Here is a 17,136-nt window from a genome sequence, read left to right as displayed (position 1 = left end):
GGGGCAGCTGCACCAGTGAGCAAGTGACTTAGAAAACCAAAACCCTGAACCACACAACACCTATGGGGGGAGGAGGAGGTAGGAGTCTTCTTCCAAGAGTGAAGGAAGCCCACTTCACATCAGAATTGTTGCAGAAAAAGGTAATAGTGAATTCCCCAGAAGGATATCAACCAGGGAAACTACTCAACATACTTTCTGATACCAAAACCAGACGGGTCGCTGTGGCCTATACTAGACATTTGTTTCTTAAACAAGTTCATAAATACACAGAAGCTCAAATGGCAATGTTGCTGGATGTTATTCCGCAGATTCAGCAGGGAGACTATATGGTGACCCTAGATCTAAAAGATTCATATATACACATCCCAATAAAACCACAAGCACAAAATATTCTTGTGCTTCGTTATAGACAGGACACAGTAGCTATTCTGTTGTGCTGCCATTTGAAAAAAGTCAGCACCCAGAGTGATTACAAAATGCTTAGCAGCAGTTGCGGCACACCTCAGAAGGCAAGGAATACACCTGAGAAGGCAAGACTGGCCTTTACCAGCCAGTCTTACCTAGACTGGCTGGTAAAGGCATACTCACTATACAAGTGTAGGAACAGCATAAAAACAGAGATGACCACACTCCACAGACTGGGGTTTTCGATAAACATGGGAAAATCGTCACCCGCACCAGAACAAGAGAACCTCTTCCTTGGAGCTAGAAAAAACATAGCAGAGATTAAAGCATACCCTTGCGAGAAGATAATGCTTTTGATAACGCAAGAAAAGCAATGCTGGAATGGTAGTTTGTAACATTGAGAACTGTAGGGAAGATGCTGGAAATAATGGCTTCCTGCATACCTCTAATACCATATGCATGACCACTGTCATTATGCCGCATGGCTGAATAAATTATGCGTCAAGAAAAGGTAAAATATGCAGCAAAAGCTGATTTTGGAATAGTATTATGCCATTATTTCATCATTTTTAAACTTGGTAGCACTTTATGGGCATTGGTTGCACTTCATTACTACCAGTATCACCCAAATAGAGCAATAAGGAACAGAAAGGTGACCAGTCCTACTTTGCAAAGGGCCTTACACTGTCGGTAAACACGTGTTGCTGCACTTTAAGTAACTTTTGAATTTTTTGAGCTAGAAACAACTTTTTTATTAAAAAAATCTATGGATTAGTGGCAGATAACAAATTATCTGGCAAATGCAGCAAATCTATAATTGTGTGACAATCGCTGCGGTCGCACAATCCCATAATTCCAGTGGCCCTGACCATATTCCAGGCTACACAGTATTATTTTTTTTTGGCTTGCGCATAGCTACCCTAGGGCTTCTCAGCGCTAAGAGATGGGGTGCAGGTTGAGGCTGGACAGAGATTAGAGGTATTGTTCAAACAGCCATATTTTGATTGCTTTCCAAAACTCCAATTCTTTCTCTAGGATCCGATATTCCCCTGGTACAGTGTTCCAGAGTTTGGGGGCCAGGTGGGAGAAGGATGTGGATTATGTGGAGGAGTGTGGCTCAATGGTTAGAGCGGCAGACCCTGATGCAGAGTTCTGGCCAAGGACCAGGGTTCGATTCCCGCCTCGGCGGGGTTTTGGGCTCAATTTCCTCGGACCTGTTAATTCTCGCCTCGGTGCCTATTCTAATCACGGGCCCCACGCTGCAACTCTGGGCAATAGCTTGCTTAGCCTCCACACCGGCCCCAACAGCGCTAAGGATGCCTGGCTTCAGCCTGGGGGTGCCCAGGAGTGGACACTTCACAGGGAAAGCCAGGAGGGGTTCCACAGCGGTATGAGTATCAGCGCCAGAAAGCCGAATAGGCAACACCGCAAGGTGACCGTGCGCTCTATAAGTACCATGACATTTACAAGGATCTACCTCCCCACCTCACCTTCCTGGCACTTGTTGGTTTTAGGAGTCCCTCCAAGCTTGATCTCGCATTCCTATTTGGGATATATAGGGACACCAGATTTCAGATTTTCCTAGGGCCTCTGTTATGTAGAGCTCTGTGCGTTATGACTAATGGTTTAAATTTGACTCTGGCCTCCACAGGGAGCCAACGTAGCCCTTTGAGGTTCCTTTTCTTATCAGTATATTTTCTCTGCATCTCTGCTTTCTATGAAAAGCTACTGATTTCGCTGAAAGGCAAAACTAAACTCACACTGAATACCTGGAAGTAGTAGTGTGCCCCCAATGCTGATTGCCTTCATGCAAACCACTCTATTGTCTGTCTTATTTTCAGGTCATGATTTTAACATGTGTAGGACAATGTTAAATAATAGGAAATACATTTTAAAAAAAAGTTTGTTATATAGATTGATATATAGTTTTGCAGCCTGAATCTTTCTGGATTCACTATGCTGTGCATTATTCCGCTATGTAGTGGTTGGGTCCGGAATTGTAGTCTTTTCTCTCTTCCTCCCACCCGCCACCCCCCGAGGCCCAGGTGGGCGTCGACATACCACCATTTGGTGTCCTTCATGACGTCGACGTGCTTCCTCCAGAAGCTCCCACCTTTGGTCGCCATCTTCAGATTCTTTTTTCCACCATTGGGTCTGGATCATTGACAAAGAGTTTCAGAGTTTTGGAAGAAGAATCAAGGAAAATTGCAGAAAATCAACACAAATCGTTTCGTTACCTACAGGTCCGGTAACCAGGGAGACGAGGAAGGTTTACGACCAAAACCTAAACATTCGACGGCCAATGCATTCGCATTGGGCTCCCTGAGCGCGGGGATGGACAAAATACTGTTCAAGTTTTGCACCAATTGCCACCACAAGTACGCCCAGAAGGATCAATATCCAGTCTGCAACCTCTGCCTGCCGCTTGACCACAGCAGCGGACTGCACAGCGTGCTTGGCGTTTACACCCAAGACCCTCAGAGTAAGGGAGAGGCAAAGAAGGGCGAACCACAACATGCAGTGGCAGGGGCCACCTCCATCGCTCCGAGACTTGACTCTCTCCAGTGGAGAGGAGGACAACATCGTCGAAGGACCGGAGGACTGCACGGTCGTCGAGGTCCATAAGACGACGTTGAAGGAGGTAAGGGATTCGTCGACCCCTAAACACTCAAGCAACACTCGAAAGGGTGAAGCTAAAGCGAAGTCCTCGAAGGGAGCTCTGCTGCCGAAACACTCGACAAAAGCAACAGCTAACAGGGACAGTCAGCCGAGCGGATCCTTCGAAAAGGACTCCCAATCGGCGAAAGCCCTCGAAAAGCAAAGATCGGCGAAGGTTACCCTCGAAAGGAGACCTCGGCACTGAGAAAAGAAGGGCCGGCATCGTCGTCGACTGCCCTGAAGAGAAGCGCTCCACCCCTTGACGCCGAACATGCTGCTGAAATGGAGAGGAAGAAGAGGAGGCTCGAGGCCGAAATAGCAAGCAACCTTCTGCAGAAAAAAAGGACTTCAACGAGACGATGTGCCAATACACCATCCCGCCAAAACCCGTGCTCGAACCCGAAAGGAACTGCCAAAAACGCCCGAACAAGTCGAGGAACTGGGAGACGAAGACTACTATTTCGAGGGAGAAGGCGACGAAGATCTGTAATCCTACCGGGACTCGACGTCTTCGGAGGCACAAGACATGGAATGGCAAGATCTCGATGCCGAATCGCCGGAAGAAGGGATAGATACTTACTCTTCGAGGCCCTCGCCACCAGACGACACAGGGATCTACAACATTGTTGTACAGAAGACTGCACAGTCTTATGGAGTGAAAATGGAGGAGGAGAAGCCTAAGGGATGTTTCCTCCTGGAGACTCTACTGCCTCAACAAACTAGGAGCCAATTCCTGCCCATGCTCCCTAGTGTGCTAGATCAGGGAAGAGTCCTTTAAGGAGCCAGCAGTATGCAAAAATGTGACACCTAGAACTGAGAAAATCTTTCTTCAAAGGACCCTGCATACATCTAGGGGTCATTGCCAGCCAACTCCATAATTGCAGCTATGGCTAGGAAGAGGGCCAATGTACCCACTAATGCCGGACCACCTCCAGACAAGGAGAGTAGGAGGATGGATCTCACAGGGAGAAAGGTGGAGAGAAATGCGGCAATACATTGGCCCATCGCAAACTCCAACACCCTGCTCAACAGGCACGCATACCAACACTGGGATGAAGTGAGGCAGCTCCTAAAGCATCTACCAGACCAGTACCAGCAAAGAGCTGCTCACTTGGTAGAAGAAGGAAAGAACATAGCGAACACTTGCCTAAAATATTCATTGGATGCTGCAGAAACATCGAGCCGGCTAATGATGATGGGAGTGACCGAGAGAAGACACACATGGCTCAGAATTTCGGGATTCAAGCCAGAGGTTCAAAGCACCATCCCAAATACACCTTTTAATGGAGAGCAACTGTTCTGCACACCAGTTGACGACAAGTTGATGCAGCTCAAGAAGTACAACGAAAAAGCAAGGTCCATGGGAACGTTGCAGTACAGAGGAATGAGAAGAAGCACACCCATGAGAAGGCCGGGTTGTAGAGGCGGCAATGTGCCTACCACATTGCACCAAACGTTCCAGCAAGGTTACCAAGGGAACAACCAAGGCCAGCAGCAGCAGGGACCGCAGCAGCAGAACTGGCAGTACCGGCTCCAAGGACCGTTCTGTAGAGGGCGCGGAAATGGACGAGTACGAACACAAAGAGGAGGCTAACAGCCCTCAACCAAGTGACTCCACCATGGAACAGGCCCCCACCCTAGAAACACCTCGGGTTTGGCTGAAAGACATAAAGAAAAAATGCAGCCTTACGTTCAGCGACAAACAGTACCTCGAACACTCAACACCGGTAGGGGGAAGATTAAGAGACTTCATCCAGGAATGGAGGAAGGTCACATCGGACAAATGGATACTAAACATCATACAATACGGATACTGTATAGAGTTAGAAAAACAACCTCCGAACAGAAAACCAAGAAGCAAGGCGCACTCAGCAAATGAGCTCTCGCTTTTGCTGTTAGCGGCTCAAGAGCTTCTCAACAAGGAGGCAATAGAGGTGGTACCGCAAAACCAAAGGAACAAAGGGGTTTACTCAACTGACTTCCTGGTGCCAAAGGTGGACGAAACACTAAGACCTATCCTTGACCTAAGGTTCCTGAACAAATTCATAAGAACTCAAAGGTTCAAGATGACTTCCCTACAAGAGGTAATGCCACAAATACAGCAAGGGGACTTCATGGCTACTATAGATTTGAAGGACACATATATACACATCCCCATCAACCACAAACACGAGCGCCTGCTAAGGTTTGTGATCAACCAAAGCCATTACCAATTCACAGTACTGGCATTCGGCCTGAAATCTGCACCAAGGGCGTTTACAAAATGCCCAGCAGCTGTCGCAGCACACCTACGAAGGCATGGAGTACATGTATACCCCTATCTCGACGACTGGCTCGTAAAGGCAAGTTCGTACAGCCAATGCAAACTACACATCCAGCAGGTCATATTAACACTGACAAGACTGGGTTTCTCGATCTATTGGGAGAAATCTTCAACAGAACCAGAACAAATCAAGATATTCTTAGGGGTAGAGATCGACCCCCATACAGGCCAAAGTGTTCCCCAGCAGGAAGAGAACATTGGCGATACTGAAGGAAACACGTAATTTCCGCAAGGGGCAAGTTCTGACAGGGAGGACCGTGAGCAAGCTGATGGGAATCTTGGCGTCATGCATTCCAGGAATGTAGACAGCAGCAATCGTCACAGGCAACTGGGAGTTGGGAAGATCTAGTGGTTGTCACACACGCAGTGCATCAGGAAATAGCGTGGTGGAACGAACCAACAAATAAATAACTGGGGAAACCATTTACACAACCAACTCCAATAGTGACCATCACGACAGACTCCTCCCAGATGAGGTACGGCGCGCACATGAACAAGCTCAAGGTGAGGGGGCTATGGTCGCAACAGGATACGGTCAAGCACATCAATTACCTCTAACTAAAAACAGTGTTATTAGCCTCAAAAGCACTTCAGAAGGAGCTGTACAGAAACGGGGTGTTGATCCAAACAGCCAACACCACTACCATGTTCTACATCAACAAACAAGGAGGAACACAGTCAGTAGCGCTATCGAGGCTAGCACAGGAGATATGGACATGGGCCATTCCACTGAGGATGGACCTACTATCGATACATCTCCCAGGGAAGGACAACGTGGAAGCAGACCGACGCAGCAGGCAGACGTCCGCATCCCACGAATGGGAAATCAACCAACAGGAATTACCGAAAGTATTCCGGAAGTGGGCTACACCGCAAATAGACCTAATTGCAACCCTGCAAATTGCCAACACTTAGCATCCAGACAACCAGACCATTGGTCACAAGGGAATGCGCTATGGATAAGTTGGTCAAAGACATTTGCATACCCCCCCCGATACCACTGATACACAGATACACAGGGTGTTCAGCAAATGCAGGATCAGCAGCATGTTACTGATACTAGTAGCACCTCAGTGGGTCAGACATGTATGGTTCTCACAAATAGTGGAGATGGCGCAGGCACCAGCACCCAAATTCCCAAAATGAAGGGACCTGTTAACAATGCAAAACATAAGGGTGCCACACCCAGAGCCAGAGAGCCTCAGCCTGTCGGCATGGCTCCTGAAGACCTAGAGTTTGCACACCTCAAATTACCAGCAAGCACAATGGCAGTGCTCAGGGAGGCACGAAGGCCGAACACAAGGAAATGCTACATAGCAAAGTGGAAAACATTCTCAGAATGATGCATTAGAGAGAAACTGCAAAGAAAAATCTCAAGGGAGTCAACAATACTAAAATACATCTACTGCGAAGTAAACGCCTCTACACATCCCTAGGGGTACACTTAGCGGCGATAGTGGCTTACACAAGAGGAGGAACGGGGAAATGTTTTTTCACCTCCCAAGTAGTAAAAAATGTTCTAGAAGAAGCGAAGATGATCGCACCTCCAAACAGAATGCCAGCACCAGCATGGAACCTCGATGTAGTGTTGACGCAATTGATGAAGGCACCGTTTGAGCCGGAGCACAAGGCCACACTGTACATGCTCATGCTAAAGACTTCCTTCTTAGTGGCTATCACATCACTACGAAGAGTAATTCATTTGCAGGCGCTGACACTTCAAGAGCCCTACCTGCAGTTACACAGCGATAGGATTGTAATTAGAACAGACTCACACTTCATGCCCAAGGTGGTGTCTTGGTTCCACATCAACCAAACAATTCAAATACCTACTTTTTTCCAAAAACCAACCACAAGCACAGAGAGCACTGCACACACTGGACGCCAGGAGGTCTGTGATGCACTATATAGAAAGGACAAAGGAGTGCAGAAATATAAAGCAACTTGTTTCCTTCGCAAGCAGTTTTTTGGGATGACCAGTTATCAAAAATACCATTGCACGATGGATTGCACAAACCATACAACTAAGCCACAAACAAGCTGGGCAACTGTTACAAGGAGTTGCTCACGCTCACTCAACAAGGAAGAAAGGAGCAACGATCTTGTTTCTGGCCAAAACACCAATTAAAGACGTTTGCCAAGCTGCAACATGGTCTTCAGTGCACACGTTCACTAAGCACTACTGTGTGGATGTCCAAATGAACAAAGAAGTGCAAGTGGGACAGAAGGTCTTACAGCACATATTCAGTAACCAGTGCGCATCTTGCCACCCAGCCACCACAAAAAGGACAAACCGCTACAAAGTCTATGCACAGCAGAGTGAATCCAGAAAGATTCACGCTGCAAAGCGTATAGTTTCTTACCGGTCTGTGTAGTTTTGCAGCTTGAAGACTTTCTGGATTCACTAGCGAACCCACCCTCCTCCGCCAGAAAGATGAGACCGGAGTAAAGGGATTAAAGATGAACAAGACCTTAGAAAATAAGAGGAAAAACAAGAATAACACAAGACCAGAAAAGAAAAAAAAAATCCGAAGATGGCGACCAAAGGTGGGAGCTTCCGGAGGAAGCACGTCAACGTCACGAAGGACAAGAGCAAAAAAAAAAAAGAGCAAAAAGACTACAATTCCAGACCCAACCACTAGATGGTGGAATAATGCACAGCATAGTGAATCCAGAAAGTCTTCAAGCTGCAAAACTACACCGACAGGTAAGAATCTTTACAATATTTATTAGTGCACCTTTATCTCTTCTGTCTGTGTTTTCAAAAGGGCAAAGCGTCATAAACATTCACTTATTTTCACTGACATCAGTGTAGTTGGTCAGTGGTTGTCAGTCAGTGACCTTTGAGGTGTTGCAGGATTTACTGTAAAGGGACACGTAAATTTAATAGAAATAGTATAACTCTACAGTCAGAACATTCTAGAATGCCTCCAGCTCCGTACAGGGAGCACCTTGTTGAAACCAGTAGGTCCCGCGTTTTAATGCCACATCAGACAAATAGTTGGACTAAGCTTCAAGCTAGAGACCCAAATCTCTAAAATGGTGTACTGTATTGGTTATATTGCTGATTGTTAATCACTTTTATTTTCTGGGATGGACCTGAATTTGTTAGTGATAAACTAATAAGAAGGCATTGTACAGATGTTCTCTATGTGTACAGTTACTGCATGAGACCAGAGTTTTACTAAAACAAGGATACTGTGCAATTTGTCAAATGTAATGTTAAGGCAATACTTGTCAGGAGCAGAATGGATTTCCTGAGAATCTCGTACAGAGATCATCACGAATTTGGGGTTGATATGGAAGTTGCATTAATTTCTACATTAGTTGGTGCCCCCATACACTGTTGCTCAACTTTCCTGATTCGGTCTGATGGAGTCTAAACTGTCATTCTCTGTGAGTCATCCACTTAGTAGTGAGCTTTCTAACAGTGTTTAAATCCACCACATTAAATGCCAGAAGAGATTTATTGCCAAAATCATGACTTGGTTGCTCCTGGGATCTCTCCACCTTCTTCTCCTGACTCCTGAGCCATCTGTAAACACTAATGAAAGGTATAAAATTGACAATCAAGCATGAAGGCAACCAGTTTAAAATCTGACAACTAATGCAAAACATTTTAGGGGACCCTTTACTGTTTACAGGGAACGCCTGGAGCAGCTGGAGCGGAAGCGGGAGAGGGACAAGAAAGCCAGGGAGCAACAAAAAGAACAGAAGGAGCGAGAACGGCGGGCAGAAGAAAAGCGCAAGGAGCGAGAAATGCGACGAGAAGGTACCTTCAACACAATTGCATGCTTGTGATTGATAAGGGGATCTGCATGCGCTGTATGAAATGTACTGTGCCTCTGAAACTCAATTTCCCCGACTATTCTCATACTTCATTGGCTAATCCAGATTACCCTTTATTTTGGATATCCTTTGTGACATACTAGTTTTAGTAAACGGATTGCATCAACTAAAACTCATGAATGCCTTCAGTGCACTAACCTGTTGTGTATTTCGTGAATAAGCCCACTTTCACAGCATCTTTAGACTTATAATCTTGTGCATGTTAAGGATACCAGTGTATAAGCAGGTTGGGCAATGGCATGAGCGATTTGGTAATCTGGAGAAGTCTGTCGAAATGTCTTCAGCTTGGGGTGAAGTAATACGGAGTAAAAGTGGTTGCTTAGCAAAGCCCATCAATATTGGGAGACTGTTCTAAATCAAGAATGCAAATAGAAGTGTTGCCCTAGACACTGGTTTCTGTCAAGCAGATTATTTTGGATGAAGAATTCACCATACTCCAAATTAGCTGTGCTGGAACGAGTTTTGTTCCATTTTCTGAAGAATGGGATTTCCCAGGCTTCTCTCTCTAGAGATTTATGCGTGAGAAACGTAAAGTTAAGGCAATAGTCACATGTTATCATGGTTCACTTTCTGTAGTCCTGTTCTTGTTGCTTTTGGCGTCTGTCGTGATAAGTGTCAAGTGATACTGAAATATTTGTAAAAATAGTTATCTCTTAGTTGATGTGAAAATCAGACACCTAATATAGAGAAGAATTGTAGAATGAGTTAATTTTGTCATTGTTAATAAGTGTGTACAGTGCTGGCACGGGTAAATACCTTACAGTATTGTACTGACTACACAGGATTCACAGCCACATGAAAATAAATAATTGTAATGTTCCTTTCCATTAAGTAGTGTCCATCAGTTTGTAGTTGGAATTGTCTGGTCTTTCCTGACAAATGTCAAGGTCCTGGTGAGTGTGCCTCAAGCAGAAATCAATGAACAAGAGTTTTGATCGTGAATAACAACGGTTAAATTAAATATTGGGAATGTTATTTTGGAACATTTATGTAGGATGGTTGGATGCACATGGAAAATGTGTTGTATATAAACATATGTTTTAGCAAAGTACCACAAATAAATGATTAATAGGATCAAAACTAAGAACACCATCAAAAAGGTTGCAAGCTTTAAATTAGATGTGAGAAAAGGCACATATATGTTACTAGAACCTACCTCCTACTCATGTATATTACTTTGATTGTTAATTTAGTTGCACGTAAGGTGAATGCCAGTGTGAATTGTTCATGTACTGTGCTTCCAAGTTCAAAAGAAGTCTACACCAGCACATAACTGTACACTACGTGAGAGATTTGCGTCCCGTTGGTAAAGGGTTACTCTTGTTTTTTGCTGTATGTAGGAAGTCAGTCAAAGCATTGGTGAAATCCACAATTTGGCTAATATAATGAGAATGTTAATAGATTGTTTTCTGAAGAGCTCAAATGAGGGCATGACTTTGGAAAGGAGGAAGCCTAGATTTGTTCGGCATGAAGGTATTCTTTGGCAAATGATCTGAAAGGCGGTCCTCTGTGCCTATTGTAGAAGTAGCAACATGTTTAGGCTAGATTGCTAGAGCCATGCTATTATTTGCTAAGCTCATGGACTAAGAAGCCAGTTTAGCTCGCCCGACTGAGATGCCTTTCAGGGACACTGACCTGAAAGATAGTCTCAGTATTAAAGTATAGTTAAGCTCACTCTCTTTAGACAAACTACCTAAACTTGGACAAACTCCTCGAATTGCCTATTGTAAAATAATTTTAACAAACTTAAGTTTGTTTTTGTGAGTTTATTTGGTGATAAGTTGAACTGTTTATTTTTTATTTTTATAAAAGCCATCATCTATTCACATGTTCAATTTGTTGTGATAGCTGTTGATTTACCTACTTGATTCTTTGGCCACAAACTTGTCATCTTCTCCTTTCGGTTTAATAATTCCTTGACACCCGCTCCTATTGTATTGGCGTTCCCTGTAGCCTGTAGTTGGCAGGCATGATCAAAATGGAAAGAGACTGAACAGCTGAGACACATGGTTTGGTTTCCACAGAATGCCACTAGGACACACAGATGTACATGTATTAGCCACCAATTTACGCCAGAAATGAGACCACGTTGAACAGAGAAACTAATTGGTAAACTAGTAAACTCTGCTAGCCAAAGGTTTGCGTTTAAGGACTTTTATATTTTTTTGCTTTTATGACTGTCATTTTCATGGTCGAATAAAGCTTTTTTGATTGATTGATTTAAGGACTCACAAGGAATCCCTCCCTGGACTACTGAAAATAATTCTCAAAATCCTTGTCAGATAAAATTATTTGGATCTAAACTGAATCTTATATTTTTACCATCATAAGCTCTACCCCAGTCACCAGTGCCCCCTTTAGGCTGATGCAATCTGCTTTGCGCTTCTATATTGACATAAAGGATATTTTGTGGGTTAAGTATGATTGTGAAGAAAAACTTAAAGGGGAACTTCAGTGATATTTTTCCCACACTCAAATCAATCCAACTCCCACCTTATTCTGGGTCTTCCTAAAATAGATTTTGAAACCCACTGAAAAAGTATCCTTCTGGTGCCCTCCACCCATTGCCTCTATTCATTCCCAAAAATATAGTGATTCAGTTGGTCTGGTATAGTGGGAAAAATATTTGCCTGTAGTTCCCCTCTGCCATTTACAAAACTACCCCAGCAAAGCAGTTTATAAATCCCCCATTACAGTGGGTTGTGGGCAGTTGACACTTGAGATTTTTCAAATGTTTTGAGGAGCATGCCACCAGTTTTGAAGTCCAACTATGTAACTTTATCACTATAGTAATTTTTATATGGTGTCATACAATGCTTCCACCTTGCCCTCCCATCCTTCCTTACCACACCTCAATGTTGAAGTGGGCAGAGTTGAAAAAGGGAAATTTGTGACCATTTTCTTCTTGATTGCATCACACTTGCGCTTTGTGAATAATAATAGTTGAGCAAACTGTAAACGTGCGGTGTGCCTGCCTTCCAGGGATCGCAGGATCTGCGCAACCCCTGCGCAGAAAGGCAGAAATGTTGCAAGAGAGCGAGAAAATGCAGTACAGTTCTGACTTTCCCATTGCAGATGCACGGATTCTTGTAGAATTTAGCACACAACGTAAGTTTTGCTTTTTATGTTATCATATCACTACATGGTAGTGCTCCTATGCTGCCTTAAAGCCATTCAAATGCTGCTTTACAACACATTTTAATTGACATGACCTCTGTTAACTCTTCTTTAAAATGCCAACTCTCTTAAGGGTGATTTTTTGAGTTTGTGTTAGTCTGTCCAGCGTACTCTGATGTTGGTAATAACTGATGGAGACAACAGATTGCTGTAAGAGAAGCAATTGCATTTGGGCAAAGCGCTATTCTATATAAATTTATTGGCAGAAGGAACATCTTTAATAGAGACTCAAACAAAACATTGATTTAAATCTTACTCCACTTTACATGTTCCTTTGCACCCATTACTGGAAATATGCATGTGAATTTTCTTAAACACTCCTTCTATTCCATTCCAAGACTATAGATCTGAACATAGTGCATCACTTGTTGACTGTTCCTCTTGAGTAATAGTCTTGACGTCTTTCTGAAAGCACTTAGCTTGTAAATAAAGCTTCAGATGGAGAGATTTAAATTTTGGGAGAGTATAAATGGCAAGTCATTTTTACTAAAAGTGTTTATACATAAAGCATGCATTGTGGGTCAAGAGCAGTGAAGATACCTCTGAAGTAAGCCACTATGTTTTGTTTTTCCCATGTAGTGCAGTTGAGAAATAGATACTTCACTAACCTTTTTTCCCTTCTTCTTTCATGAAGCTGATTTACAATCCACAAATTCTGGCTTCTAGGTCAGAGAAACTACCTTCCACAGCTTTTTATAAAATAATTCTAATAATATTTTGTTTGGAGTATTGTGTGCAGTTTTAAAAGTCATATCTGGAGTATCATTCGGTTCTGGAGTCCGTCACTAGAAGGTATGCAGAGTCCTAGAAGCAATTCCAGCTACCTCATCAACAGTAATCAACACATTTTTCTTTTTTTCTGTAAAAAAATGTTAGCATGTAAAGCCAACCACTACTCAGCCATTTAAGCATAGAAGAGTACTCTTAAACATTACACCATATAAAGAGATAGGGGTAATAAACCTCAGCTACACAAGCGTATTCACTCAAACATCAGTCCCTTCAAAATATATAGACCTATGTTTCTCTGTTTCTCTAGAGCTAGGTTTTACTGTCTGTTAGAGCAAAGAGTTGACTTCAGGCACATCAGCTCTTTCTAGATATCCTACTGGTCCCTCTTTTCTTTAGATCGTCCAGACAGTTATCTGGAAAAAGGGCTGTGCATCTCCCAGCCAGCTTGATCACTTTCTAAACTGCCATTATAGGATCTTTTACCTCAGATTTGGATCTTGAGTCGTTATGTTAGTATGTATTTGTAGAGCGCACGTTCACCCTGGGGTTTCTTGGCGCTGTGTACCGCTGGGGAACCCGTCCTGGCTTTCCCTGTGGGATGGTCCCTATTGGGCATCCCCAATGTGAAGCCAGGCATCCCCGGCAGCGAGGGGGCCGTTGTGGAGATATTAAGCAAGCTATTGCCCAGAGTTGCAGTGTGGGACCCATGGTTAGAGAGGCACCGAGGCGAGATTTATCGAGCCCGCTGACATTGGTCCCGTACCCTGCCACGTCGGGAATTAAACCCTGGTCCCAGGCAGACCTCTGCTTCTGGGTCTGCCGCCTCTAACCAGTGAGCCACACTTCTCCACCGTGCCCAGCAGTGCTCCGTCAACCTCAGCCACGTCCTTCTCTCCTCTAGTCTGAAATAGTCTGTTTTAATCCGTCATATATTTCATTAAAAATATTTGTGGCCCATCAGTTCTGCCATGCTTTTCATCTCTGGGATGCCCAGAACTTTTCATGCAGCAGCTCTTGTAATGTTGTCTGATCTTTCCACCTTGTTCCTAATCTAATTGTGGTACTGGCTGGACATTGTTGCAACCGCATAAGTCATTTGATATCTCACCCTCATATCCTGCAGCTCAGGCTCTCCTCTTTGGGTTTTTAACTGTCATCTACAAACCTCGGCTTTAAGTATTTTTGTTTATGTACTGCCCCAGCGAAGTCAAATTATCTTTTCATTCTTCATATAGCATGACATAATACTAGTGTGTTGTTAGCCTCCTATCTCCACTACTTTCAAGCAGTAATATGGGAGTCTGATGAATTTTCATCTCTATAGAATTTTCTCTTTTCTTTGTTCCTCACTTCTGGTGGCAACTGGTGTCCTTCCTCATTGACCATACGACCCTAATGAATCTTCATATCATCTTTATTGGTGAAGAGAGGAACGTTATCCCTTTAGGTCTGGGATGTCCCTGTACCTTTTGTTCTGTGTTCTAGAATGCAGCAATTGACTTTTAACGTAGTGCAAGCATTTGTGTTGACTAGTAGTCTTGCAGTCATACGCTGCTCCAGAACGTTGGGCGTGATCCTGGGCATCACACTCCTGATTATCCATCATCTCATGAAGGTGTGGCAATTTCGGATATACATGCCCATTTATGTTTCTGAGTTCATACAAGTCACAGTTGTCCGTTCCATCTTGAGTACCTTCCTGCCTTATTCTTTTCTCCAGTTGAGGCAGGGGCCTCTCTTCCACTACTATCAATCCACCTATGCCTTTCAGCAAGGTAGGACAGAGGAACATTGTGGAGCTCAGCGCAGATCAATGATTACCAAACCATGTGGACCAAATGTTTTGCAAAGAGAAACGACAGATGAAGAAAGGTGACCTCAACAGTGACTAGGTTGCATCACTTGTCTTGTGGGAAGAGGCTTGAAAATAAAATTTGTGTACAGATGCATAAAAAATTGGACGGGAATATGAGGCTAGCTATCACATTTATAAATGTACTAAGCAAGGTGCAAGAAGCAGACATCGATCAAGAGCAGATTACTCAAAGAGCCATTGGTTGTGTTATTAAATGTGAAGTGAGTGTGATTAGGGGCACCATGGATATGATTTTCTTTTTTTATCAAAAAGGCAGTGAATTCCCAAGGCTGCCTTTATAAAATGTGGAGGCAAAGCTCAAATTGTCAAAGGGCAGTGTATCACAAGAAAGAATGGTAGCTTTTTATTGTTGGTTTCTTCAAAACACAATCTAGTTCCCATTTTAGATGTTTGCCTTTTATTTGCTGTCTTCCTTATCATTTGCTCTGCAAGTCTTCGCCCCACCACCAGATACTGAGAACTTCTGAATTTGCTTCAGATGCACCATCTCTCCTCATGTTCATTGCTCGTTCCACCTATTCAGCATCCAAAATATCTGACCTCGCCTCTTTCCACTAAACCTACAACCTGACCAATACCTGTTTTCTAATCAGTACATGGCCCCAGCATCAGTGGAGCGAGGCTCATGCCCCTAAGTACACAAAGGAAGCCATATTGAATTTATGCAGCAACTTTCTGTTTCAGGCCACAATCTTTCTTTGCAAATCTCTTGTTTTTTAATGATTTGACCATTCTACATCTCTTTCAAGCATAGAAGCCTGTTGCCCCTCAAAAAAATTATGTGCAAAGCACAATCAAGTTATTGTTATTATAAATACTTTTAACAATATCCCTTTCCTCTTTGTATCTTCATTAACCTCACTTGCAGCTGTTCATCCTCTTCTAACATTCAACTCACACCCTCTATACTCTTGGAAAAACTGTTCTTTTTATCCTACTCTTGGAGGTACTGTTATTTTCATCCTTATTAAGATGGAGCATCTCTTCCAATTCTTACACCTACCCCACATTAAATGTATGTACTTCTTCCAAGAGCCGCTCTCCCACCATTGCTGCTCCTACTTTGTAAGTTAATGCCAACTCTGCAAATTTGAACACTCCATCTCCAGGCTTTCAACAGCCAGTCCTAGTCAGTTGCATAAAGTAAGACGTCCTTTTTCAAGATCCATCTCCCTGCCAGTCGTATTAGTATTCCTCAGTATACTGTGAATTACTTCAACTTGGTCAAATCATTTTAAACAGACATCCTTTCAGAAGCTTTCTGTTGTCACGTCTAACTATGACCTCTTTTTGCAGACACTCTTTAAAATGGCATTAATACTCTTTTGCAAGGCATTGTCTTTTGCAGATCTATGTTTAATATAAATATCTGTTTGACACTTAACTTTGAACTAAAGGCGTATTCTTTTTTTTATCTAATGTTTTTGCAGCATACTAACACATTATCTACCCAAACCCCTCCAGGTCTAAGGACAGACATACGTTTTGCAGCAGGAATCCTTTTCTGGATTTATTTCTTTTCTTTTTTAAGAAAGAGTTAAAAGCCATCCTTATGGCTAAATTCACTTGAACTCTTTGCACAATTTTTGTATTATTGGTTATCTGATTGTCTATCTGTTTTTAAGTTTTTATCTGACTGCTATCCCATGTTGTTACTCACGTACTACCGACTACTATATTTTACCTTGTTTCTGTAAAGCGCTCAGATATCTGCAAAGATCTTGTTCGCGCTATATAAAACTTTGAAAATAAATAAATGAAATAAACATGCTGTGCATTATTCATCCATCTAGTGGTTGGTCCGAAATTCTTCTTTTTTTTTGTCACTCGACTGTGGACGTTGTCTCCACCATTTGGCGGTGTGTCCATCCCATGTGTGAAGACAGATGGTGTCCCAGAAGTTCATGTGAGTAGTCGCCATCTTCAGATTCTTTAGCCCGACTTTGGGTCTGGAAGCATGACAGAGGAGCTCCTAAAGCTTTTTGAAAAATCGAAGTTTAAAAAAAAAAATTGACAGAACCGCCGAAGAATGCAAGAAGGATGAGAAGGGGTATCCTTCTCTTTTCTTCTGACAGGGGTCCTCGCCGGTAGCATCCATGTGGTCGGAGAATGAATG

General features: G+C 43.3%; 1 protein-coding gene across 13 annotated transcripts in view; it reads left to right on the top strand.

Moving 5' to 3' along the window:
* Positions 1 to 17,136, top strand: part of LOC144754523 (cyclin-dependent kinase 11B-like) — a 431,279-nt gene that overhangs the window by 77,077 nt on the left and 337,066 nt on the right. For 4 of the 13 annotated variants that reach the window (XM_078642431.1, XM_078642433.1, XM_078642435.1 and 1 more), the window contains 2 exons: positions 9,031 to 9,158; positions 12,218 to 12,343. In XM_078642431.1, the coding sequence (XP_078498557.1) occupies positions 9,031 to 9,158; positions 12,218 to 12,343 (254 nt within the window). Of the gene's footprint in view, positions 1 to 9,009; positions 9,159 to 12,217; positions 12,344 to 17,136 lie in introns of all 13 variants that reach the window. The other 9 variants (XM_078642437.1, XM_078642439.1, XM_078642438.1 and 6 more) reach the window with 3 other exon arrangements.

This window comes from Lissotriton helveticus, chromosome 5_1 (genome assembly GCF_964261635.1).
Source record: "Lissotriton helveticus chromosome 5_1, aLisHel1.1, whole genome shotgun sequence".
In the NCBI taxonomy this organism is placed as follows: domain Eukaryota; kingdom Metazoa; phylum Chordata; class Amphibia; order Caudata; family Salamandridae; genus Lissotriton; species Lissotriton helveticus.
Note: the sequence above shows the minus strand (reverse complement) of the source record. Positions and strands in the feature narration are given on the sequence as shown.